Raw genomic sequence first — 24324 nt, 5'->3', positions numbered from 1 at the left:
ATGGTCCTCATTTTCTTAATCATTTTAGGACCTTGTTCCCCCACGGCCAGTTATTGATATTTGGTTTGCCGCAACAGGTTTCTCATCCTCCGCCTGTGGCACCTCAAGAGCATTCAATTCCTCCTCTTTCTCATTGTATCGGCTGTAGAGGAGCCAGAAGATGACGCCTGCAGTGGCAGACGCGACAGCTAAACCGGTATACATCCACTAGGAGAGATACGTTAGCTGAGAGTCAAGAAAGCACTTGTTAGAAGGCATGAGCCACAGCATACAACAAGGTTTGGGTGCTTAGCAGTTGGAGAGAGTGCCATGCCAAGCGCAGCGCCGAACGCACTGGTCAACAAGAATACTGCCGTAACAAATGATTTCATTGAAAGTGGTGCTTTTGTAAAAGCGTACTCGATCCCGGTAATGCTTGCGAAAATCTCGGACAACCCGATAAAGAGGTAAGCCGGTGTTTGTATCGCAACATGGATGCGATTGCCAAGCTCGCCGTCGTTGCTCGCTGGACAATTTTTCGGAAATTTGTAGCAAGGCGGCCGGTTGTAGATCAAATGTTGGACAATGGCAGCATACACCATAGAAGCGGAGGCCAGCATGAAGCCTGTTGTAATACGAGTTACTGGTTTAAAAGGAACCCCTAGTCTATGTTAGAGTAAGATTCAATGTCTTCAGAGGCATTGGGGAATTGATACCCATTTTGCGCAAGAATGGATATAGAAGCCGGTCACAAATGGGAATGAAAATAATGATAGTCAAGGGATCGATGTTTTGCATCAGATCATTCGGAATTCCATGAAGCTCCATGGTGCCTGCTTGGGAGATGAAATTGTTTAACATCTGTTGATAGCAAACCCAGTATATCGGATAATACCTGATCTTTGGTTAGTATCACGGAAATGACCAAGCCAGAGGCGTTTCCGTACAAGAAGACTTTACATCCAACCAAGGTACGTTTCATTTCCTCCACGAAACGGTCATCCCAATGGATACCATGGGGTCCATGTCCGTAGGCAGCTTGATATGAGGGCTTTGCTGCGTCCAGATTCCCTTTATTCCTTAGGCCGATCCAAATAACTTTGAATGCTTGCGGAATGACTGAACCTTTTGGTGGACGGACGACATAATACTTTCTTCCAATGACGGCCACTGTAAAGGATATAAGGAATACGCACGCTGGCAGCAAGTATGCAGCCCAGAAGTCGACATGCTTTTCCAATTCGGTGGTTGCGATAGGGGAAAGAGAACCAATATTGATGCACAAATAGAAAATCATATCTAGCATGACATAGTCAAGATCAGCTCGTCAAGAGGTGCAGCGGGGGACTTACAAACGCGCTCAATAGTCCGTGCAGGGTCTTCAATAACCCGTTCCCCCGATTTTAATGTTTTAACTGAGAGCTTGTTAACCTTGATTTGCTCTGCAATTAAAGGAGAAATATTCGATTTAATTCCTCCGGTCCCAAGGCCGATGACAATCATAGCTGTGATGAGCCCACCGAGTGCTGCATTGTGGGTGATCGCCACAGGCAAGGAAGTGCAGACTAAAATAGCCAATCCAACTATGTAAATAATTGCAGAGATAACGATGGTATTGTATTTCCCCAGGTACTGGTCCGCAACTATGCCACCAAGGGTTGGAGTAACGTAGCACCAGAACTATTTAAAGCCACGGTTATTACTGAGATTCTAGAAAGGATTGGTAGACATACCTGGAAGAAACTCGTCAATCCAGTTGCCGCCGATTGGCCAAGCCCTTGTAATCGTTGGTTAGAAAATAAGCACGCCTTTCTGAGAATATGATTCACCTAGTGCACCCGGAGTTTGACTGCCAGGTCTGTACGGGTTTTCAATGTAGTTCTAGAAGATGGCATCAGATGCGTGATTAATTCAGTCAAGGGAGCCTTGGTGGTTTTACTTGAAAAGGCCCAGCGATTCCGTAATATGCAAATCTCTCACACAATTCGACGGCAGCAACGAGGAAGGCAGACCATGGCAACGGACCTGCAACTCTTCTCAGAGTATCCAAGTCGCCTTGAGTAGGTGTATCTATATCTGCTTCCTCAGACCCGCTTTCATCTAAGCCAATAGCAGGATCAACCGAAGCGCCTTTTGGTTCATTCATGCTGGATTCATGTGCAGGGTTGATCGCGGGCGCTTCGACCTCGGATTTCTGAATCCTTTCTGACGCGTCAATTATATCGTTCTTTTGCTGGATAGGAAAAAGTCACTTACCCTTCGGTATCAGGATATCTCACCGACATCAGGGGCTGCACGGAATATTTATAATCTGACGAAGAAGTAGTGGCATAGATATACGATAGTTGGGATGAAAGGAAAATGGGACGAGAGAAATGAGACGGACGCCCCGTTATTTAGAATGTAATCAAGTAATGTGAGCTATAGGCTTCCGGCTGAGGAGCCCTCAATGTATTGACGTCGTAGCAGCCTGAAATGAAGTTAAATCAAACTCTCCTTTCTTTGTCAATGTATGATTCATTATGGGAAGAGAAGTAATTAATATACAGATGTGAGGGTGTCATAGGCACTACGCTATGTACCGCATGTGAATACTCCAGCATAGTCTGTTTGAAAAAGTGATGGATATCCACTGCAACTCGCGCAGGTGAACAACAGAGCAGACACTTTCCCTTTTTTTCTCCCTTTTTTTGGTCTTTCCTTGTGGTCATTTCCCAGAAAAAGAAACGACCATGAAAATTGGTCCACTCACTATGCTGGGCTTCAGGTGCAAGTGCAATTTGCTAGGTTCTGAAGTCCAAGCTGGCCACTGGACATACTAATTATTGTGAGCAGCGTAGATCGACCGCCATTCTAGAGAGCTTCTACCTTACAGTGGGTAGGAGAGTAACCACCAGGAGGAAGGTATCCATATCTCTGTTGTAGAAGTTGTTCCACGGAATGGTAGCTGGGTAGACCCAGGAAGCTCAGGGCTTCTCATAGTAAAATGCCAAGCACGGTTGGCTTCAAGCTATGCTTCCTTCAAGTCCAGCAATGGCTTCACGGCACAAGAAAACTCCTTGCATGGGTATTGTCCATTGCCGGAATGTCCGGCAACGTTACCATGGGAGAATTGGGATCTCCAGGCAAACAGGTTCCTTTCATAGTAGGGAGGGAAAAGCTGAGCGTCTTAAGAGGAGGTTGATAAAGATTCGAGAATTCTCCAAGTAAGATATCCGGCGCGTCGCGAGGTGCACCAGGTGATGTTCGCCTAAACATGTCGTTTGGAACAACAATTTTCGGTTAGTTATCTTACTAAGCAGTGAGCTTCCGATGCTAACTAAGCCAAATCTAGCTTTAGCGCAGACCTCGATCTGCAGCTCTCACGCATGATTGATGATGTTTCCCGATGCGCAGACATCATACGGCTTCAAGGACAATCGGAATAGTAGCATACAGTTGTTCGCGTGCTTGAGCAACCCATACCGGTTTCATCAGGCTTTTTAATTAACCAATCTTGCAGAATATAGTAAAAGAGCCCGACCATGGACTCTTACGCCCTCCTCGATCAGGCTGATGAAGGTACACCTTGCCCAGCCCCAAAAGAAACTACCCACGAAGGATGCTCTAATGTATAGGTTCTTTTAGATTCTCTTCACAAATCCCGTCTATTAAACGTTGAAGAAAAGCCTTTTAAAAGAATTACGAAACGCCTTCTCACCCCGAACAATCTCATCTCCTCACCGACCGCATTCCTACCCACGCCACCGCCAGATTCCACATCCCCGGACGACGACGCATTAGCACGATATGAAGCAGAAAGACAGAAGCTCTTGGAAGATTGGAGGCAATTCCAGGAGGACGTAACACTAGACTTTGCTGCCTTCGAGGGCAGCATAGCGAGAATCCAGTTTTTGTTATCGAGCAACGCAAAAGAGCGAGAAAGATACGCCGCCGAAAAACTTAGAATTTTAGCCACTGCCCAGGAAGTGAAGGAAAATACGGCTGAGCTGAGAAAACAGTTGGAAGAAGCGCAAAAGACGCTTGCACTTCGAAAGACTTACGACGAGCTTGCGGAGAAGATTACATCAAACAGGCTACTACGGCCCCGCGAGGATCAACAAGCCAATTTGGAAAAGCTTAATGCCGAAATCGCGAAGTTGGAAAAGGAAAGTGGGGAATATGCTCAGACCTGGGCGGAGCGCAGAGAGCAATTCGGGAGAATTGTTGAGGAGGGAATGAATCTACGTCGTTTGATTAGAGATGAGAAGGAAGAGGTAGAAAGACGTGAAGGAATGGAAGAAGGAGAAGAAGGGGACGAGGGGGACGTGGCATCTAAGGGAAGAGTCAGCATGGTCGGTACTCCACGTCCCGATCAGGACACCATAACCCCATCCCAATCCATGGAGGATGTTGTTACGGCCTCTGGAAAGCCTCACCCCGAAAAATTGAAAAGCTCTGCGACACCTGGAATTACTCCACTCCGTCAGGGAATTACTATCTCTGGAACTGATGATAGGAAAGAATCTGAGGACGAGAATATGGAGGACGAGGGTGAAGTTTCAGGTGATGAATCCGGGAATCGTGGAGAAAGCTCCGCAATTGAAGGTCGATCTCCATCAAAGACAGCGGATGATTTGGAGGAAGGAGAAGAAATTTCGGATGATAAACTTGAAGACAAAATGGACACCACGTAGTTTGGCGCAAGGTTTCACAGAATACAGACGACAGACAAAAGAAACAGCTGGAGCCATGTTTTGATTAAAACATGCCAGCTAATTCTAAAAGGATCTATGATACGCTTCTTGACTCGGGCTCATTGGAAAGTCCCGTCCTCAGATACAAAAAACTTGAGTGGTAAAGGCTCGAGCACGGCGCCCATGGAACTACGACGACCTCGTTCTTGGAAATATGAAGGCTAGGGTTATAAGTAAGAGCGGAGGGGGTGCTGCTTGCAATAGAGATAACGCATGTGTCTCAGATCTCGTGGGCGCATCATCTATGCCCCTGCTATTGTGGAATCCACGGGCCTTGGGTTAGATCCAAGTAATATGGAAGTGATAGCTATATCTTAGCATCATCTCAGAATAGAACACACTTCCTTTCCATTTAAAAGATCTTATGCATTTATTCGTAACCTCGCCATAGAGGATGGACCTTGGATGGGACATAACTCCATCGCATCCAAACATGTACATATTAAACTCGAAATATGTTTGATTTCATGCCTCACTTCTCGGCCCAGCCAGGGCTGGAACTGCTTGTTTCGCTTTTTGGATTGCTTCGGCTGCTTCATGGAGAGCTGTCTCATTGGCATCATTCTCCTTTCCCCTTTCTTCTTGCTGTGTATTGGAAAATAACGTGATTAATGCCAAGGTATATCGAGCCTTCGTCGATGTATGCTTGAAAAAGAAGAACTCACCATCAGCCCCTCAAGTCGCTCCACGGCCTCTCGGACCAGCTGCTCCATCTTAGGTAACATTCTCTTAGTTTCATCATATGCCATACGCTAATTGAATAAATCAAAGTCAGCAAAGTCTATCTCTCAGGGTAGAAGCTACATTTAATGATCGTCCAGAAAGTCAACGGAAAGAAGGAAAAGTTACCTCCTGCTTCAGCATCCACAGTGAATTCCCTTCTTCTTCGGGGTCCTCCTTAAGCGTTTCAAGAAGCTTCTCTCTTTTCAAGATCTGTTCATGGCGCTCTTGCAGCTCAGCGTGGTACGAGGCCTCGTCTGCCACAAGTCGATTGAGCGACGAGACTGCTTTCAATATAGGATGGAGGCGTGATGTCTGTGTACCGCCGGGGGCTGCAGGCATTTTCGCTTTTTATTTTCGTGTGTATAATTCCTCTAGACCCAGGCTATTGCAGTTGAACTTGAATAGAGTATAGGATATATTAGGGAATTATTTGCCACTGTGCGCTGGAGTTCAACGTGGTCAGATACATGTCTAGGTGAAGAAGAGACCTGCGTTGAAGAATGGGATGCACAGCAGACAATCCTTGGGAACGGCCCCGCTTCGATGAAGGGGGGAAAATGCACTTAACAGCCATTCTGTCATCCGCATCGTACAAGAGCCATAGCTCCAAGGGTATGAAATAGAAACAACATTTATATGGCTTCGAATTATGAGACTCAGCTGCATCGCCCCATCTTCCAAGGCGCAAAACCGGTGTAACCAACAGAAGGACACTTGAAAACGTTTCAATAACTCAATATATTAAAGCTTACCTTAATATACAATGTAAAACACCCAAGGCACTCTCGCTAATGTCAACACTCTCGCGGCTGTTACCCCTCGGTCGAAACGCTTCCAAACATCCCACCATAGAAAACCTTCGAAGAAAGTTAGAATTTCACGTGACCTGGGGTCCAATGGGGCCAGGAGCCGGAACGTTGAAATGCTTGGAATGAAAGCCAAAAAGACAAATCGGACCGTGAAGGTGCTGGGAAGTCTCTTTCATTGCTCCATGGAAAGGGCTACACACGGACCCATGGGATGGGACACCTCAATTGAGGTCATCGCTCGTACTACGTCCCTACTTCAACGACGATACACAAAGCAGGACCCCGCTTACTCTCATAGAGGCCCATGTCATTTGCAATCCGCAATGCAATCTCTTTCCATTGCACAGAAACCTTGACCAGGCCGGTAGGAATCCTTCCCGGAGAGCCTTCAGCCTGTGGCTCCTCGGCCCGCCAACCAAGCTTTCGGTCCTCTATCTCGTCGTCATTAACCCCCCTTCCCCTTATTTTCCCCCAAAACCCCACCTTCCTTGTTTCCTGAACCTTGGGAGAGGGCTCCGGGTTCACCGCCGGAACGTCGCTCGGCTCGAACAGTCTGTGCCCCGAAGACACAAGTCTTGCCTTCATCGAGGATTCCAGCTCTGCGACGACCGCTGGCTGTCGCCAAAACTCCATAGCATATTCTTCACCTTTCAATCGAATGAGTTTGACCACTTCGTTGGCGGGGAAGCCGACGACCTGGGGCTCTGGTGGTTGAGTGTAGGCGTTACTGACGGCATCTTGGAGACTGGAGACCGTAGACGGTACAAGGATGAATATTGTCTTGTAGAGCCCTGCCACGCCTTGTGATATGAGCAGCGGATCAACGTATGTCTCAAGGATCGCGTTGATGCGCCGAGTCCGAGTGTTGGCAAGTTGAGCAGCAAGAGGCATTGCAGGTTGAAAGTCCGGCGCATGTTTGCTGTCGGTCCCGCTGAACGGCCTGGAGGACACTGACTCTTCGTATGACGGAGCTGGATCGTCTGGTATATGACCCATGACGGAAGATCTCACAAAATATGCGAGAGGAAAGGCTGAAACTATTGCCTGAATCTGCCGATTCGGCAAAAATAGACGTGTTGATTCTGCGACTGTGTCCTTCAGAGGAGATATTAAATCGTTAAGCCTGAAGGGAGGGCACTGTCAAAAATGCCTCAAGTGCCGCCCTGTTCTCGGGGCAGGACATGCAAATGCACAAGGGTTGTTTACTCCGTTTGGAGGATCGTGAAAGGGAAAGGATCAAGTGGCATCGTCCCAGTCCTTGGATCGCGGGGCTGGTGACCACGGGTCTCGTGAAGTCACGGAAGTCGGCATCGAGGAGACGGCGCGCTGCAAGGCTGACAGACCTATCACGACGCCCGCCGGACGGACACGAAGGGCAGTGTTGCAGCGGCTGTTGCACGCTAGTCCCCTTTGGGCCGGCCACTGCGGCTCAACCAAGTCACTGCCCGCTTGCAGGCTTGGCGCCGCTCAGCCCCTTGAACTCTGAAGCGCGCGCGATGCCGGACTCTCCCGTGTGGAAGACGCGGAATAAATCGATGGAGGAGCGGAGAGGTCCCAGCATGATGCCAGTCTTGCTCTCAAAGTCGCCCTCGGAGATAGCCGGCCGCTGATTAGCCGAGTGCTGCGATCCTTCGCCCTATCCATAGACTCCATGATGCAAGTTGGGAATGGTGGAAAGGTCATTCCGTCACGAAGGTTACTTGCAATGATGAGGGCATCCGGCAACGACTGAGCTTCCTCCAGCGTGCCAGGTGCAGATAGTGAATGCACGTCACGGCTAAAATAGCCGAGACCGACCCCAAGCTCCGTAAAGCGAGGACGACGTTGGCCACGAAGGCACCTATCTTCTCTTCGTGTCGGGTCGATTGGCGGTAGAATGCTCCGTGGACACGGCCAATTGGGCGTCTCGTCGCCTCCCAGAAGTCTGGGGTTGAGTTGGAGTCAGTTATCAAGTTAATTAACTTCTAGTTCCATGCAAAGACAGCCTAGGCACCATAGTGGATCAATCGTTGTCCCATGACAGTTCGACCAACGCGGAGGACCCCACCCCCGGCGCCTTGCTGTTATTTCAACCCCTGTAGACCGTTTTGGTGTGCCTTGTCAAATGCAAGAAATTGCTCAATAGATTGGAACACCTCCGGTGATTTTTCGTCGAGATCGTGCTGCGCGTCGGGTATAAAGCAGCAGCGATAGCCCTTTCGTTCCTGCTGGTTGACATCACTTGAAGTTGCTTCTGGTTCGCCTTCAGCATCTTGCAAACTACAGTCGCTTTTTAACCCTGAACTCACTCAATCTCCTAAGATCATATCGCAACAATGCTGTCAGTCTTCCATGCAATCCTCGGCCATGACCGTGATTTACTGACACAGCAATAGCTACAACGTTTCGGAGCCCCATGAATACCTGGTTATCACCGGGGGTGGGGTGAAGGATGTACTCATCAAGAAGACAGCCTTCGTGCTGCCATGGCAGAAGGTGCGGTAGCTTGTCTTTTGGGCCATGCTTGTAATGCTAAATAGTTCCCAGTGCCGACGGATTTCAATCTCTCCCTTTGACTTCTCCCTCAATCTGCAAGCAATGACGATCGAGAAGCTCCAGTTCTCTCTGCCAGCAGTCTTCACCATTGGACCTGATAACAACACTGAAGCCCTCAAGAAGTATGCTCTTCTCCTCTCCGGAGATGCAGACGTTCCGAGCAGAGTTACGCGAACCGAAGGCAATCATGTGCAGGACATTGTCAAAGGCATCATTGAGGGCGAGACCCGTGTCATCGTTTCCAGTATGACCATGGAGGAGATCTTCAAGGAGAGACAGGTCTTCAAACAGCACGTCATTGACAATGTTCAGAACGAATTGGATCAGTTTGGTCTGCGGATGTAAGCTGGTTTCCGTTTCTTCCTTTCTTGCGTGTCATAGCACTAAACAAGAGCGTACAGCTACAATGCCAACGTCAAAGAGCTCCAGGACGCTCCCGGAAGCGAATACTTCACATACCTCAGTAGGAAAGCTCATGAAGGTGCACTCAACCAAGCAAAGATCGATGTCGCAGAAGCCCGGATGAGGGGTGAAATCGGAGAAGCTGAGAAGAGGGGCAAAACCAAACAGGAAATTTCCAAGATCGACGCAGAGACGGCAGTTTTGGAGACCAAGCGTCGAAGCGAAAAGGCACAGGCAGATGCACAGCTCACCAACCGCCAGACGGAGCTTGATATGGACATTCGGCTTAAGAAGATTGCCGCGCAGCGTCAGTCTGAGGTGAAGGATGCCGAGCTGCAGAAACAAGTTGAGACGAAACGTGCGGAGACGGAGCTGGAGAGGCTGAGAGCCACGGAGGTCACGAAGAGCAAGGTCGCTAGAGAATCTGCACAGCAAAATGCCGACGCCAGCTTCTATACGCAGACAAAGGATGCAGACGCACAGTTGTACAAGTGTAACATGGAGGCTGATGCACGATGTAAGTTCGGTCATTTCTATCACGAAAAGTAAGCTGCTAATGTGTGCACAGACTATCGGGAGACAAAGGCAGCAGAAGCAGCCTTTATCACAAAGAAAAAGGAGGCAGAGGGTCTGATGGAGATGGCCAAGGCCTACAGTGCAATGGCTAACGCCTTCGGCGGACCACAAGGCCTCCTCCAGTACATGATGATCCAGAACAATACGTACGAGAAGCTTGCAAACGCCAATGCAAAGGCAGTTCATGGCATGGAACCAAAGATCACTGTCTGGAATACCGGTATGCCGTGTTCCTCAAACGCCTCGTGCATTGCTTCTAACCGCGTCCATTTAGGCTCTGGCGAAGGCTCGCAAGACTCCACCGCTCCAATCCGCAACCTTATGCAAAGCTTGCCTCCATTATTCTCTACCATTCATGACCAAACTGGTATCTCCCCGCCAAGTTGGATGGTCCAGATGCCAAATGGACAACAAGCCAGCAATGTCAAAACCAAACCGGCACAGTAGTCCAAGTTAACACTCATTAACCGTCTATCTTTATCATTTTTCCTTCGATGTTTATGTTTTGATCGACTTTGTCCGATATGATTACAGTCTTCAGATACCCTGTGCTTTATTTTACTCTCCTGCTTGTGGACGAATATTCTCCTTTGTTATTATTATCATTTGAATCTCTCCTTTTCCTCCGGGAGAGGTTTGGACTAATTGTCTTTTTCTGCCAGCCAATATGTAATTAATCATTCCTTTGTTCTGCATGTATTCCACCATGAAGGTTGTGCGCGATATGCAATCAATACTTAATAACTAGTTAATAACTCGATAAGTCCGAAGCTTACAAATCTCGGATTTCGGCCTTTTTTCCAATTAAGTTCGTTAACCCACCAAGTGGGGTAGTGCTTGAATCGCTTGGGGCTGCAGGGAGAAGCTGAAGGATGGTGATGAAGTTTTCTGGAATATATATGAAGTACTGCTGCAATGGAGAATGTATATTATTATAAGTAATAATATGATTTTGAGTGGACCAGAAGAGTACAACGGAAACTTGAATTACAATGTCCAATTCGACGCCCACCCCGGAGGGCGTTCAATCTTCTTCCAAATTATCCCCGGCGGATTTTCGTATTTACAACCGCCTCGCGGAGCGCATGGATTTGTTCGTACGTACGCATTTCTTTCCTAGCCAGCTACTCCGTACTATATATATTCGTATTCACCCTAAAACGTGCCACCTGAATCCCAACAGCACAATAACTTCCGCCAATCCTGGACCATCCTCTACAACGCCTGTACCTCAAAACGTCGCCCCAAACATCTCTCCATCCACAAATTCCTCACTATCGGCCTAGATCTCTGCGCCCATCTCGAGGTTCACCACGCTATAGAAGAGCAGTCCATATTTCCCCACCTTGCACAGCGCATGCCCGCGTTCCGGAAGGGCGTGGGGCTTATCGACCAGCATAGGCAGATTCATGCGGGTTTGGAGAAGTTGAATGTGTACTTAGAGGAGTGTAAGGGTAGGGAGAGGGAATTGAGGTTAGAGGAGCTGAAGGCGGTTATGGATGGGTTTGGGGATGTGTTGTGGAGGCATTTGGACGAGGAGGTGAGGGAGTTGGGGGCGGAGGAGATGAGCAAGTATTGGAGTTTGGAGGAGATGAGGAGGATGCCGATGTAGGTACGGGAGATGAGCAGAGTACGTTAGATGGACTGGGAAGTTTTGCATAACTACTAGAGTGCTGTACGTATGGTGGGAAACACAATGCTTCCCCCACAATTAAACTAATGTGGATGATAAAACATCTGAAAGGGTGGCCTGGATTGCAAGACGTGCATCAAAGAGGCCTGAGTCAAACCACTGAATATTCTTAATAGATTATATGACTTTATAATCCTTAAATTGGTGAGTTGGTACGTTGCGCTCAAACATAATGTCAAGCTCTTCGTATGTTCTACCTTTCGTTTCTGGTACCCTAAACCATGTCCACAGGAGGCAAATTATAGATAAACCCTTGTGCATGAGTTAGCACTGGGCTATATGCAGCGGCGAAAATCACAGGGTAGTAGTCTTACTCCAAAGAAAAATCCCAACTTCCCTCGCATATTTCCCGCGTCCAGATTGATCATATGTGGAATGGCAACAGTCATGACAATTCCAAAAATCGCCTGGATAGCCGTAGCGATGGCAATGGTTTTGGAACGAACCTTCGTCGCCGAGCATTCACATAGGATCACGAAGCAGATGGGCCCGACGGATAGATTGTAAGTGAAATTCCAGACCAGCATCATCGACGATTGCGCCCAAATCACGCCAGGTCGATCAAGGTAGTTGGGGGTACAGTCCAGAATGCCAATGATAAACAGAATAATAGCCATTACCCCCAAGCCGTTGCGGTAGATTGTTCTTCGACCAACATATGAGAGCAGCACCCACGATAGACATGTCCCTACGAATCCAACACCAAGGAACCCGATCTAAATCTGCGATTAGCAATATTTCTCCCCGGTTAAACAAGAATAATGTCCTTACGCCCATGTTAAATGCATTATCTGTTGACAGGCCAGCCACTGTGGCATGTTAGGCAAACGTCTCCGAGGTCGTTTCTAGACGAAAGCGAAGACTTACAAGTGAAGAAATAAGTCGAGAAACCGATGAGATATATTCCGCTAAAGACTTGGATAGTATAAACGCCGATAGCAATTTCAGTCCGCCTAAGATTGATCTTCCTAAAGCAATCCCGGTATGTAGTGCCTGCCTCCATCTCCTGCTCCAGCCGATCAGTTTCAATGATCATTGCCTATCAGGAGCCGTTAACAGTATGCCAGCTAGGGGCATCATTGCATCATATTTTGCTTACCAAGGTCGCCTTGACGTCCACCCTTGGGGATGCTAGCCGCCGAAGTGACATCTCAGCGTTGTCAAGTCTTCCTTTCCTCACCAGCCACCAGGGACTTTCAGGAGCGAAGAAAATAGCCGAAAGGATAATCGCTGGCCAAATCCACTGCATGGAGAACGGAATACTATAGGCCCAATGCGAATCTAGTCCATGGGTGGCGGCAGCTATGCCATTCGCGATAAACTGGCCGATGACAAAACATAAGTTTATGTACGCGGTCAACACACCTCGTAAAGCGACCGGGCAAACTTCAGAAGCGTATGCTGGAGCAATGACCGCATAACAGCCGAGGATGAGACCACCGAGCAGCTCGCCCACCAGCAACACAGGGAGAGAACGAGCATAAAACTGGATAAAGACGCATCCCGCAGTGAGGATCACGCAAGTCTAGGTATATTCCCAATGTGATTAGCGAGTGACAGCCGCGGCATTTGAATAACCACTCCAACGAACCAAGAACGTCGACTTCCGCCCAAACCACTCCATTGGATAACTTGCCGCTTAAGCACCCACGACTTGACCAACCGGGCTTCCCATGCTAGACGACCATCAATGATTGTATTTGAACTAGGGCCGATTCCACCAGTCACGAACCTAAGACCAGATTGCCAGGCGGCAGAGATTATCCATTTTCCTTTGAAAATATACCCAAAGTCCTCCTGAAATTTTGGGACTCCATATAAGTTACCCATGATCTGGGGATCGAAGCCAGTCATTATCACTCCCAGGGAAAAGAACAACGACCATGCAGCTGCTTTCGGGTAAAGCTTGATAGCGGTTCTAAAGTCCATGCTCGTCTCTGCAACCGTAGCAATTTGTGCCTCCCCGCCAATTTCGGCGGTGACCCTGCGGCCCTCGACATCGTGGTCTGCTTTCCCCATTTCGCATACTCTGCCGCTGCGTTCTACAGAAGGGTGCTTGTAGGACTGGGAGTGCGTAGGGAGCAGCGCCGTAGTTTCCGTATCATACATAAGCAGCAAGTAGCGCAAAAAATACTATATTACCCCGCTTGAAGCGCGGTACGATTATCAAAATGATGACAAGCAAGTATATGATAGCCCCTCGACGGCTTTGTATCCCAGTTTGAGCGGACGGAATACACGATGTACCCGCCAAACGAGATAAGCACAGTCAACCAGCAAGGGGTTGACCAGAAAAATAAGGAGAAAGAGAAAGAAAAGAGAAAAAGGGGCAGTCAATTGCTGGTTCAACAATTATTCTGTCTTACTGGAAGCTAGAACCTGGTCATGACGTTCTCAAATCTTCATTTGCAGTTGAAAAACGATTAGTTAATGCTCCATGTTGGTTTACATAATCTCCCAGCAGCCTCAGCACAAAATGAGCAGAATCGGGCTGTCTTTTACCTGAAAAAGTATGTACTTCCTCAGGTCTTAACCTGAATGTTTGTTCAAAGACTGCATGCAAGCTCGTTCCGAGACCAAAGTAATTCTAGGTTTGAGGAGCTTACAAAATTAGATTGACAATTCTGACTTATTTTTGTTTCGACCTGCACTCCGTATGCCAAGATAAACTAGCGTATGGAGTGGATACATAGTATGTTATGGCATACAGTTGGGAGTCAATTAATAAACCAGGCACGTCCACCATAAGTTGACATGTGTATTAATGCAAACTGTGGTGGCCTTCCTTTCTCCATCACACTTGTCTTTACTGTCTTATATCAATATTATTGATAATGCCCGAGCATAAGCGTAAGCGTAAGCATCAAGCATCCTTAGAAGGGGTATTGGATTTCTCGCAACCTTTTTCATTAACAGCCCAACAACGTGAAACAGCGACGACTCTCATTGATGTCCTGATCCAACATTATGGCCGCGAACTAACAAGACAGAAAGGCTACAAGCCTGCAGCAACTTATCCAGGCAACGTTTGAACATGTTGCATCCAAAGATGCGTTTCTACTGTTCTTTTTCTTGTACCTCTATGAAAACTTATGCTCGGGAGCGGAAAACTTGATTGACTCGGACATTATGATCGCCTTATCCTTCTTTGACGATTTTGCTTCCTGGGATCCGAATCGGAAGAACAGCATCAAGGGCGCTATTGAGAAATTCGCAGAGTATATTGTTGAGACTTTCTTCCTCCACGTATGTTGATGATTTAACTTTTTTTTATTGTTGGAAACAATTATTAACTCAATTGTTGCAGTCAGAGCCAGACATTGCAAGGATGATGACGGAATTCCATTGAAAATTGAATCGAGCGACTATTTTCAATATCTGGAAGTTGCTCACATTCTGCCGCATTCTTTGACATCGCTTGGTTCGGGAGATATTGACTTGGTATGTCTGATCTGGAATATACCTCTTCCCTCTCCTGTTCTGACACAGCTCTGTAGAGCGACTCCAAGAAGAACACACTCCAGATTCTGGATCTGTTCGACCCTGGCATTGTTCATCTCATTGATGGCACGAAGATTGATAGCCCTTTGAATGCTCTCACTTTGACACATGGCTACCATCAGTTGTTTGGTGAATTCCGGATATATTTCGAACCAGTGGGTGGATCATATCAATATATAGAGTTAATTCAACAGAACAAAGTCCCTTTCTGCGTGATCCGTTGTTTCCAGTCATTCGCGAACTGACCCTCAGTCCCAGCCGGACCATCGATCCGCCGTCTGCTCGGCTCCTTGGTGTCCATCATGCTATCGCAATCATTATGAACCTTAGCGGCGCAGGTGAATATATAGAGAACATTCTTCGAGACTTGGAGGAGGTTGATGTGAAGGCAGATGGCTCCACAAACTTGGGGCCTATAATGAGTTTACGACTTGGTGGCTGGTTTAACACATTGACTGTGTTCTAATTAACTGTGCTTCTCGCTTCGCCCTGGGCACTCAAGCCAAGCAACCAAGGAACCTTTGGTGGGATGAGCATTCTTATTATGTTCTATGTCTGCACTGCGAAGGGGTTGAGGAAAGACAAAGAAACTGAAAAGAGTGCAATGGAGGGAGGCGCCGCCCCCACCTCCCCAAAAGAATTTCAGCATCAGGTCACATACACCCAGTCAAGACAGAACGAATTGAGCCATCATGTAAACTTGACTGAATTGATTATGTTTTGGGAAGGCAGGCAACTGGTGGGAAGACAGGATGATTGGGATTGGTGAGGTAGGGGGCGAAAGACAATAAGGAGAGGTGAGGATGAGGACAGAACGACGAGCCTCTTGCGCTAACTCAGAACAGGGACATCCAGATTCCCCAGTAACTAGCTAAATAACCGATATGACAGACTGGACAACACGTGCCAGGAGCAAAATTCGCCGTCAGTATGGCCTAGTTACCACAGGCTGTGCAATGATCAACTTGGATATCAACAGACAGCTAAATCAAAGCTAACTGCAGAGATCTACGATTGTGAGAGACCCAGGATAAATATCGAGGAGGAGGTGGGTTAGAACGACTGATCTGCCCCTGTTAATTCTGTACGCAGGCTCTCAGCATAGGGACAGCAGGGTGTGATTTTGCTCGACTGTGCGACATAGAGCGGGGTTCGCGAGGAGGGAGCTTAAACCAATATTAGCTAACTAGGTAAAACTGTGGTTCTGACAGTGAGGTTCACCAGCAGCCACTGGTTTGTGGGATAACTAGGCTTTTCGTCTCCTGCTCGGAGCACGGAGTCTGGAAAAATTGCTCGGTGCATGCTTCGAGACATGAGGTCGAGTTTGGATTTTCCGGAGCAGTCTTGGCAACTCCGAAGAGCTTCGCCAGCTTCAAAGGGTGGTACATAGAATGTGGGGGTTGCATAAAGCTTGACAGCCTGACATTTGGCTGGCCACCCCACTGCGCGGAAGAATCCATAGTATAAATTTCACTACCTTCCTCGATCTTGGAGTCCTTCACTTTTCCCCGAGAGGATTTTCAGTGCGGTCGCGTAGCCTTCTTTGTTCTCCCGCGTAACCTTTGCGGCACATTCGGCGCACGGAGTACTCCGTAGGGGGGTGAGTCAGCATGAGCTTCACGTGACGGGAGCGGTTGCTGGTTAGCTGCAGCCAATGAGTGTCGAGAACTCGGCGGGCGGTGAGCGACGGCAGGCTGGCGAGCTCCGTCAAGGGCGGGTTCTGCCTGCGTCTCGACATCTCAATAGTAATACTGATATTCACGGTGAATGGAGTCAATGTGCCCTGATGGCATCTGGGCTCATGCATTCACAAGTGTATATCTTCTCTCCCCTTCTTTCTCTCTCTTTTTCTTTCTCCCCTTTTCTTCTTTCACTTGCCACTCTCACTCTGCCATCATATGCCTCCATCTTCCGCTGTCAAACTCACTTTGCCTGACTGATCCCGAAGCCTCGACCCCGCTGAGTATCATTCACTCCTGTTTTAGTAGCCACTTTTTAAAGGAAGCCGGTTTCTGCTAAGATGGTTGTTCCGTCGCTCCTCCACATGGCTCGCAGAGCCTGTGTGAAGCAGGCCAAAGGTGAGTTTGGTTCCCCTGAGTCTTATATCGTTTTTTTTTTATTTTTATTTTTATTTTTTTTTTTAAAAAAGAGACTTGGTCTAACAGCCTTTTATAAAAGCCATCGACGACGTTGGCGATGCGCCATATGGGCTCGTTCGACCTATCCTTCTGAAGGTCGAGAACCCAAGGCAGTTGGTACGTTACTCTTAGTCTCACTTACCTTTCCTTTTTATGGTCTTTCTAAATCCTCCTCAAATGACAGCTGGACTAATTCTAATAATCACAGCATGCCCTCGAGACAAACTCGCCTCAGCTCAAGGAATATACAGGCGAGATTTGGATCGAGTTTATCAAGCGCGACATCCCGTTCTGGAGGGATGTCAAGCTTCCCGAAAACCCGGAAAGCTGGTTCAACTTCTACCGCTCTCTGCGGCAGCAGGCCTTGAGGGAGCTCGAGCTGCAAGCTGAACGGATCAAGCAGGCCATGAATGGTCTTCGTTCCGAGAAGGCCAAGCATTCGCCCAAAGTGGTCAACGCCCGGAAGCTGGGCCTTCCGCAAGAAAAACCAACCAGCTTGCAGAAGTATGCCAACTACGATCGCCAGATGGGCGGCCTGCAGCCGGTGTTCGTCCGGGCTCGTACACAGAACGACAAGGGTCTTACGCCGTATTCCCAGACCTCGCGGTGGACGTTCGAGAAGCCAAAGCTGCCCACGACAACCAAGCCTAAAAAGTCGACGTTGCCCGTTGCCAAGCGAAACAAGCGACTTTGCATCCCGACGCACCAGTTAAACAAACGGGCGTCGGCGATCAAGAAGGCTCCGATCTCGTTCGTCGAAGATTACAAGTATGAGCAACGACTTGCTCAACGAAACACTGATCGAAAGGTGCCGGCGGCACGCGCATCTCCTCCGAAGCGGATAAAGGAATCGAGCACCAGCTCGCAACGGCCAGCGAGTTCCCTAACGCGGCCAAATTCTTCCGGTTTGGGGCGCCCGCAGACCATCACAGCCAAGCCTCCAGGGTTGCCCCTTACCGAGCCAAAATTGACCCTTTCCGGAGTACCACAGCCCAGACCCGCTACGGCGAAGCCGCCCCGTCTTGAAACGCCGAAGCAAAATGCCAGCTCTTCGACCGCGACTCCTCAGCCAGATGCAAAGCCACTGACCCCTCCCAAGGCTGTCGGACCACCTAGACGGCGACCACCACCTAATCCTCTTCTCATTCCGAAAAGACGGGCAGGCCCTCTGCCAGCACAGATGCTGACGGGCCCAGCTCGCCAGTCGGCCTCTTCGAAGCGTCTTCTCGATTCCGGTTTGGCCGGATCGGATGCTGTGCCAGAGAGAAGCAGGGTGAAGAAGCAGCGCATCTCATAGGCGGCTGGACAGCCCGCACCTCCTTAAGATATAGGGCGGATCTCGTTCCATTATCTTCGTTTGTCAATATTATTAAAGGATTTGGGCGTACAGGCTTCGGCGTTTGCGGTTGCTCTCCTTTCGACAGTCGCGATACCCAGGACACGCTTCATGCGATTATGACAATCATGGCGGCATTGTCCTTTTTACTGCATTTACGGACGGCGTTTTCTTTACTTTCGAAGTAGTTGGGAATGACGGTTTCAACTGGCTGGCTGGCGTTTGACGAGGTTTACCTCCGGATTCGTTCTAAAGCACTAGAACTTTCGGAACACTTATCCCGTTGCTCCTTTCCCCTTTTGATGGACAGAGAATTCTACGGTCCAATAGGGAGTTCTTCGACGTGAACCTAAGCTTTTAAAGCGCTTATGAGTCGTTTCGAATGAGTTGTTTTAGCAACACGATGGAAAAGTTTTTGAGGTTTCAGCTGTTTTGCTTGGTTTTGGTGTACAATATTGCCTTCTTGCATATTATTATTTTATCCGGTGGTGAATGAAAAGCAAAGCTGATATGATGTCCAACTTCTCTATACCTACTTAACGCTTCGATTCAGACAGTGTATTTGCTGAAGGGCGACGAGAGCTGCTAGTAACTCCCATGCATCACCTGTATATCTAAAGACAAATAAGCGGCGAAAGACCTGTAATCAATGTACTCCAATACAAAAGGCAATATTAGAGCTCTCCCAACAATTCGCCAGCTATAATGAACAAAAGAGAAGCGGGCAAAAGACGAAGGGTCAAGAATGTTTTAACATATGTCCGAGTACGCCTACGCTCCAAAATCACGGTGGGAATCGGCCTTCCGGCAGATGCATGTCGCCCAAAGTTAACATCATGGGGAAAAAAAAAAAAAAAAAAAAAAAAAAAAAAAAAGAAAAAAAAAAAGGAAAGAAAAGAAACTGCGCGGCTTGTGGTCGTCTTCTCCCAGCCGGGCTGCCCCGGACACGAGAACGTCTCCGACCCGGGTTATGCATGCGGACAAAAGCCCGACTATCAAATGCTCCCTTTCGACCGATGCGGTCGGCCAAAGCGTTTACCTGCATGCATCCTTTTCTCTGCCTGTTGGCGGATCTCCGATATTTATTTTCCTCCGCGGAGTGCGAGGACGAGATGAAGTGTCGCTCCGCCTTCAAGGTTATAATCCTGCGCAGTCTTATCGTCTGCCCTGTTGGAGAGAGAGTATAGAAGTTAGAACGATATGGTCTTCTCAAAAAGATAGTTCTGTGAAAGCGTCCCCTGCGGCAAAAAAAAAAAAAAAAAAAAAAAAAAAGGAAAAAGGGAGGGGGAAGGGAGGAGGAGGAGAGAAGAGTGGAAGCGAGAAAATGCCCAGGAGGTAGGATCGGAATGGTCCACGTACATCTGTTTTCCACCAAAGATCAAGCGCTGCTGGACTGGTGGAATTCCTTCTTTCTCTTCCACGCGCTCCTTGATACGGGAGACCTGTGTGTATGTGAGGAATTTGTCGGTTATCAAGGAATAGTCTCATTGCCTTTCCACCGGTGGAAAGGAAGCGCGTCGGCTGTAGCCTTGCAGGGCAGGGCAAGGCAGGAAGGCCGGGAAGGATTAAAGAGGCAGACTACATACCTTGTAGTCCGGCTCAATGTCGAGCTCAATCTCTTTGCCTGTGAGTGTTCGGACCCTGTCGGAGTGAAAGAAGTGAAATCAGTTCTCCATGTTTTCATCTCCCTTGGTCGGAATGCGGGAACCGAAGCCCTTACTTGATGAGCATCTTTGCGGCGCTTGGGGGTTTTTTTTATTGGTTGCTTTAATTCTGGAAGAGCGATGAAACAGAATAATGCTGCAAGATGCAGATACTGGCTTAGAGAGGACCGGAAGAAAACAAAGGACAGAAAATGAATATGCTGTCTTCTGACGCAATGTGGTGGTGTCGACGGGGTTCAACTTGGCGGGGTCCCAACTCAACCTTGCGGCACAGCACGCACATTGCGCAGTAGGTGGGGTGTTATTAAGCACTACTTGGTAGGAAGACAAAAACCTGGGACGAAAACCGAGCGTGTCATTATCCATGCAAATGGTAAATAGGAATAAAAATATTACTTAAAGAGTATTCTCTTGAAGAAGGCAAATGCCAAATACACAGCATTCAGAACAATTTTTGTCATTTTCTAGCTATACTTTGTAGATAACGCGAGGAAATTACAGGGTACAGAGCACATCAACAAAATCGCGACGGTGTCACATTTTGTAAAATATCTACTCTGTACACTGAGGTGAAAATCTGACTCTAGCTGCGACAATACAACTTGAGAAAAGATAACCAGAGTATGATACATATTCCTAGTACCTTAAATAATCGCTCAAGATTGACATTTTTCGTGCGATGATGAAAGGTTCCATTGCCTGAAGTTCTATCTTCTCCCTTTTCGCAAATCTCTGGCAAAATACCCAAAGACACAAATCAGGAGCGTATCACCTGCTGTTGGCTCTCTGTGTAGGATATGTCGACGAAAGTTGGCCCATCGAGCTTCAGAGAACGGCAAGAAATCAACTACAGACTTTGGGTTGGGAAGGCTCTATCCGGTCTGCTCTGAGGCCGCATAGCTGTAATAGATTGACACAACGGCACCAAATCTTCACGGCTGTACTCCGTAATGGTTGGTGCCAAGTTGCCAGTGCTCGACATGTGGTAGCTGAATCACCTAATTCACACGGTAAAATCTTCATTATGCCCCGGTTTCAATCTGCAATGCGATGATACTGTGTCTCCACGATAAGCATATAGCCTCTAGGGTCTCCGCCTTTTGAAAGGTTGTGACGAGGACTCCATATTGATGAGTTGGAAGAGATTGCGGATAAGGATGTGAGAATTGAAGGGAGTAAATATTTAACCATCGAGATGAACTCGAATTGGCTGAGTCCTATAGCCTTGAGTAGAGACTATAAATTTATTCTTGCAATGACAAATTCAGAAGCATTCAACCACGCAGGCATGAGTGTGGTCGTTGGGGAAAATTATCAGAGTGAAAGTTGAAGTGGAGGATTGGCGCAGTGGTGATTGCCGAATGCGGTTAGTGCGGTGTGGAAATTCCATAAGCGAAGGGAACGCACACTTCAACCTCCGCACTGCGTGATTCAACGACCGAGACGACAACGACGACACCAAGCTTGTGATCCGGCCAAATCAGTCAAAATGGTAAGATAGCCTTTTCTTTGCTACTTGGAGTTCGAAATCTTTTTTTGAAGAGACGGAGTCCGGCGTGCCGCGGGGAGATGCGGACATCGACTGAAGCTCCATCGACATCGAACCACCTTCAAGCGGGCGCGCATTTGGAGTTTGGGAAGATTAGGGAAGTGGGAAGCGTGTGAACGGAGCCGATATGGCCAGATTTTTTCCTCCGATTGCCAAAATTTCGATACAACAATGATTATTTGCGATTGCAGAGGATGATCCGGAGCTATTCACGAAATTTTGCGGGCAGCACACTAAATTCACGATTCGATGCGTCCCATCGCCTTGCCCATCTGGGTATACGATATTACAGCCCCGTTCACAACATTCCGATTTGATATTTTACTGGACATTCCGGATCGATCAAAATGAGAAACATAAGGGTTTATACATGGGTGATAGGCATGGTGGCTGACTTTTTGGCGCATTCGATTTAGGTCAACATTCCAAAAACCCGCCGGACATACTGCAAGTCCAAGCAATGCAAGAAACACACCCAGCACAGAGTCACCCAATACAAGGCTGGAAAGGTGAGGATGTCGCATTCTACGGAGACGTGATTCGTGTGGAAAGAAACTCTACTAGGATATGACGAGACGGTTACTAAAACCCCCTTTTCAATATTTCTAGGCCTCCCTGTTCGCTCAGGGTAAGCGTCGTTACGACCGCAAGCAGAGCGGTTATGGTGGTCAGACCAAGCCTGTGTTCAGAAAGAAGGCGAAGACCACCAAGAAAGTCGTTTTGCGATTGGAGTGCACCGTGTGCAAGACGAAGGCACAGCTCGCTTTGAAGCGATGCAAGCACTTCGAATTGGGGTACGTATCCCTGGCTATTGGCCAAGTTATCGTGGAATACCCCGGCCCCTTTTGGCAGAGAGATTGCTAATTTATCGTCTTCAACTCAACAGTGGTGATAAGAAAACAAAGGGTGCTGCTCTCGTCTTCTAAGCCTTTCCTTCTTGATAAATCGAAATTATCATGGTCATGTCATGTCGCTTTTCATTTCCGTTTTATTTCTTGTTTTCAAGGCATGGCGGCGGAAGCTCTGTAATTAGGGCAAATGACTGGTTATAGGAATGGAAGTCATGAGCATCATTTGAAACACATCGGGGCCCTTCTTGTGTGTATTGATCTTGGGGACCACTACACAGGGTACAGCGATGGGCGCTATGACCTGTTCCGATGGACAAAATACGGAAACCCGGCATCCTACCCCTGATACGCTTTGTGTGAGATGATATTGCTTGAGTGCGCGGAAAGGTCATTATCTACATGAATGCAGAGAGTACCCCAATCCCTCCATCTCTCCGCTACGGAGTAGTTTATCCTCAGGATTTCTGTCTTGCAGAATATCTACTTGAGGCCCAAAAGCAGAGTAAGCGAAGAAATTTCGGCACTGGCTCTCTGTAATTTTTCTTCATACTCATCTTGACTTTCGAAAATTGCCCCACTTTAGCACTGAAAAAGCGACCTCGCCGTGCTCTTTTATCCCAGCTTTGTGTATGGAGTACTCGTCCGTTTATGAAGGTCACATCGAACTTGTCATGATCCTGCAGAATACCGATGTCCTCAATCAGGTTTTCACCACCCAAAACCCCCCTTCCAATAACTCAGTTATTTCAATGGCGACACCACATGTGTTAGGCTTCAGGTTAGCGTTAGTTTTACTAATAGTAGATGACTTCACCTTCGTGCAGCGACAGAGTTTGTCAGTTATCTGCCCTGTTAGATCACTTTGAATGATTTAAAGTTGTCTTCTCTATCAAGTCTCTCCAGTTCCTGGCTAACACACTAGTAGTTGGTAGAGAGCCTGATTGCAAATTGTTGCAACCTAACCAGTACACTGCTCTCTATGATTATACATTAAAAATATTGCTGTTCTAAATGCTTGACATTCATTAACTTGTGCGAGGTTCTGTATTTCATCAACCGCCAAACAGTACCGGGATCTCAGGGAACGGAGATGGCAGAGAACCTGACCAAAGTTAACTCTGTGATCTTTATCACAAGAATGTTAACCAAGTCAGAGGACTCTGACCGGGCAGCTTTTCCGGACAAGAAGCATTATTTTCGCCTGTTATTCTCAGGTGCGATAGTCGCAAGAATCATAGCCACAAACTCTCGCACCGTATCCACACAATTTCCGCCCTAAGTTAGTACGGAAGGCCGTCTCCCGCCAGCTCGCGCAGAGAGAGATGTAAAATCCGTGACAAGGCTAACAAGTAGTATTGCCAAACACCATGTTCACTCTCTCCAAATGCGTATAAGTGTATTGCGATGGCCACTTTCAAAATTTCACCTCTCCCACTTGACAGGGGTTTATGGACAAAAGCACAACTTTTCAACTTGGTCAACATGGAACGCCCTCCGACAAATTTTGCCTATACGGAGTACTAGTGGTTCACATGGGGGGACAATTGGATTTTACGACTTCAACAATCCGAATCTTATCATTCTCTTCCAACGCAGCAATGGACAGAGTGGTCGAGGCTGGCGACGCCATTTATAGCTTATGGGCAGCCTGCACCATTACATGACGTGGGAGTTCTTCCTCGATCCGGCGAGCGAGATGTGTTTGCTATTAGAAAAAGTTATACTGGGCACGCAAAAAGAATTCGGTTGATCGGGATGTGATAGCTTAGGCACGGTAGAGCAGCCGACTCATCCTGTGGCCCAAGGATCAGTGAAAGCATATTTTGAAGATT

At 47.8% G+C, this 24324-nt stretch overlaps 9 protein-coding genes across 9 annotated transcripts; 5 read left to right on the top strand and 4 right to left on the bottom strand.

The window, feature by feature from the left end:
* Positions 1-24: 24 nt before the first annotated feature.
* On the bottom strand, positions 25-2264 carry CIMG_00877 (di/tri peptide transporter 2; the record flags this gene model as incomplete). The annotated part of the gene is made up of 9 exons (XM_001247105.2): positions 25-207; positions 273-640; positions 696-874; positions 927-1278; positions 1332-1659; positions 1713-1756; positions 1809-1860; positions 1919-2180; positions 2236-2264. The coding sequence occupies 9 exons, from the start codon at positions 2262-2264 to the stop codon at positions 25-27; spliced, it is 1797 nt and encodes a 598-aa protein (XP_001247106.2).
* Positions 2265-3396: 1132 nt separating this feature from the next.
* On the top strand, positions 3397-5073 carry CIMG_00878 (uncharacterized protein). Its single transcript, XM_001247106.2, has 2 exons — positions 3397-3540; positions 3607-5073. Exons 1-2 carry the CDS (start codon positions 3504-3506, stop codon positions 4653-4655), a joined length of 1086 nt encoding a protein of 361 aa, XP_001247107.1. The 5' UTR covers positions 3397-3503; the 3' UTR covers positions 4656-5073.
* CIMG_00879 (uncharacterized protein) lies at positions 3638-6209 on the bottom strand. The gene is made up of 4 exons (XM_001247107.2): positions 6191-6209; positions 5565-5881; positions 5381-5467; positions 3638-5300 (listed from the first exon to the last, which is right to left on the bottom strand). Exons 2-4 carry the CDS (start codon positions 5775-5777, stop codon positions 5181-5183), a joined length of 420 nt encoding a protein of 139 aa, XP_001247108.1. The 5' UTR covers positions 5778-5881; positions 6191-6209; the 3' UTR covers positions 3638-5180.
* CIMG_00880 (uncharacterized protein) lies at positions 6162-7593 on the bottom strand. Its single transcript, XM_001247108.2, has one exon. The coding sequence runs from the start codon at positions 7241-7243 to the stop codon at positions 6491-6493; it is 753 nt and encodes a 250-aa protein (XP_001247109.2). The 5' UTR covers positions 7244-7593; the 3' UTR covers positions 6162-6490.
* A 756-nt stretch (positions 7594-8349) lies between these two features.
* Positions 8350-10512, top strand: CIMG_00881 (flotillin domain-containing protein). Its single transcript, XM_001247109.2, has 6 exons — positions 8350-8567; positions 8623-8722; positions 8774-9123; positions 9184-9701; positions 9753-9980; positions 10035-10512. The coding sequence occupies exons 1-6, from the start codon at positions 8563-8565 to the stop codon at positions 10205-10207; spliced, it is 1374 nt and encodes a 457-aa protein (XP_001247110.1). The 5' UTR covers positions 8350-8562; the 3' UTR covers positions 10208-10512.
* Positions 10513-10661: 149 nt separating this feature from the next.
* CIMG_00882 (uncharacterized protein) lies at positions 10662-11567 on the top strand. Its single transcript, XM_001247110.2, has 2 exons — positions 10662-10857; positions 10944-11567. The coding sequence occupies exons 1-2, from the start codon at positions 10753-10755 to the stop codon at positions 11370-11372; spliced, it is 534 nt and encodes a 177-aa protein (XP_001247111.2). The 5' UTR covers positions 10662-10752; the 3' UTR covers positions 11373-11567.
* A 3-nt stretch (positions 11568-11570) lies between these two features.
* CIMG_00883 (sugar porter (SP) family MFS transporter) lies at positions 11571-13562 on the bottom strand (the record flags this gene model as incomplete). The annotated part of the gene is made up of 6 exons (XM_001247111.2): positions 11571-11705; positions 11768-12169; positions 12225-12262; positions 12321-12492; positions 12553-12978; positions 13032-13562. 6 exons carry the CDS (start codon positions 13560-13562, stop codon positions 11571-11573), a joined length of 1704 nt encoding a protein of 567 aa, XP_001247112.2.
* Positions 13563-16734: 3172 nt separating this feature from the next.
* Positions 16735-18941, top strand: CIMG_00886 (elongin-A). The gene is made up of 3 exons (XM_001247114.2): positions 16735-17032; positions 17133-17209; positions 17301-18941. Exons 1-3 carry the CDS (start codon positions 16975-16977, stop codon positions 18387-18389), a joined length of 1224 nt encoding a protein of 407 aa, XP_001247115.1. The 5' UTR covers positions 16735-16974; the 3' UTR covers positions 18390-18941.
* A 2583-nt stretch (positions 18942-21524) lies between these two features.
* Positions 21525-23319, top strand: CIMG_00888 (60S ribosomal protein L42). Its single transcript, XM_001247116.2, has 4 exons — positions 21525-21584; positions 22058-22150; positions 22251-22435; positions 22528-23319. Exons 1-4 carry the CDS (start codon positions 21582-21584, stop codon positions 22565-22567), a joined length of 321 nt encoding a protein of 106 aa, XP_001247117.1. The 5' UTR covers positions 21525-21581; the 3' UTR covers positions 22568-23319.
* Positions 23320-24324: the final 1005 nt, after the last annotated feature.

Source organism: Coccidioides immitis (genome assembly GCF_000149335.2).
Source record: "Coccidioides immitis RS genomic scaffold supercont3.1, whole genome shotgun sequence".
In the NCBI taxonomy this organism is placed as follows: domain Eukaryota; kingdom Fungi; phylum Ascomycota; class Eurotiomycetes; order Onygenales; family Onygenaceae; genus Coccidioides; species Coccidioides immitis.
Note: the sequence above shows the minus strand (reverse complement) of the source record. Positions and strands in the feature narration are given on the sequence as shown.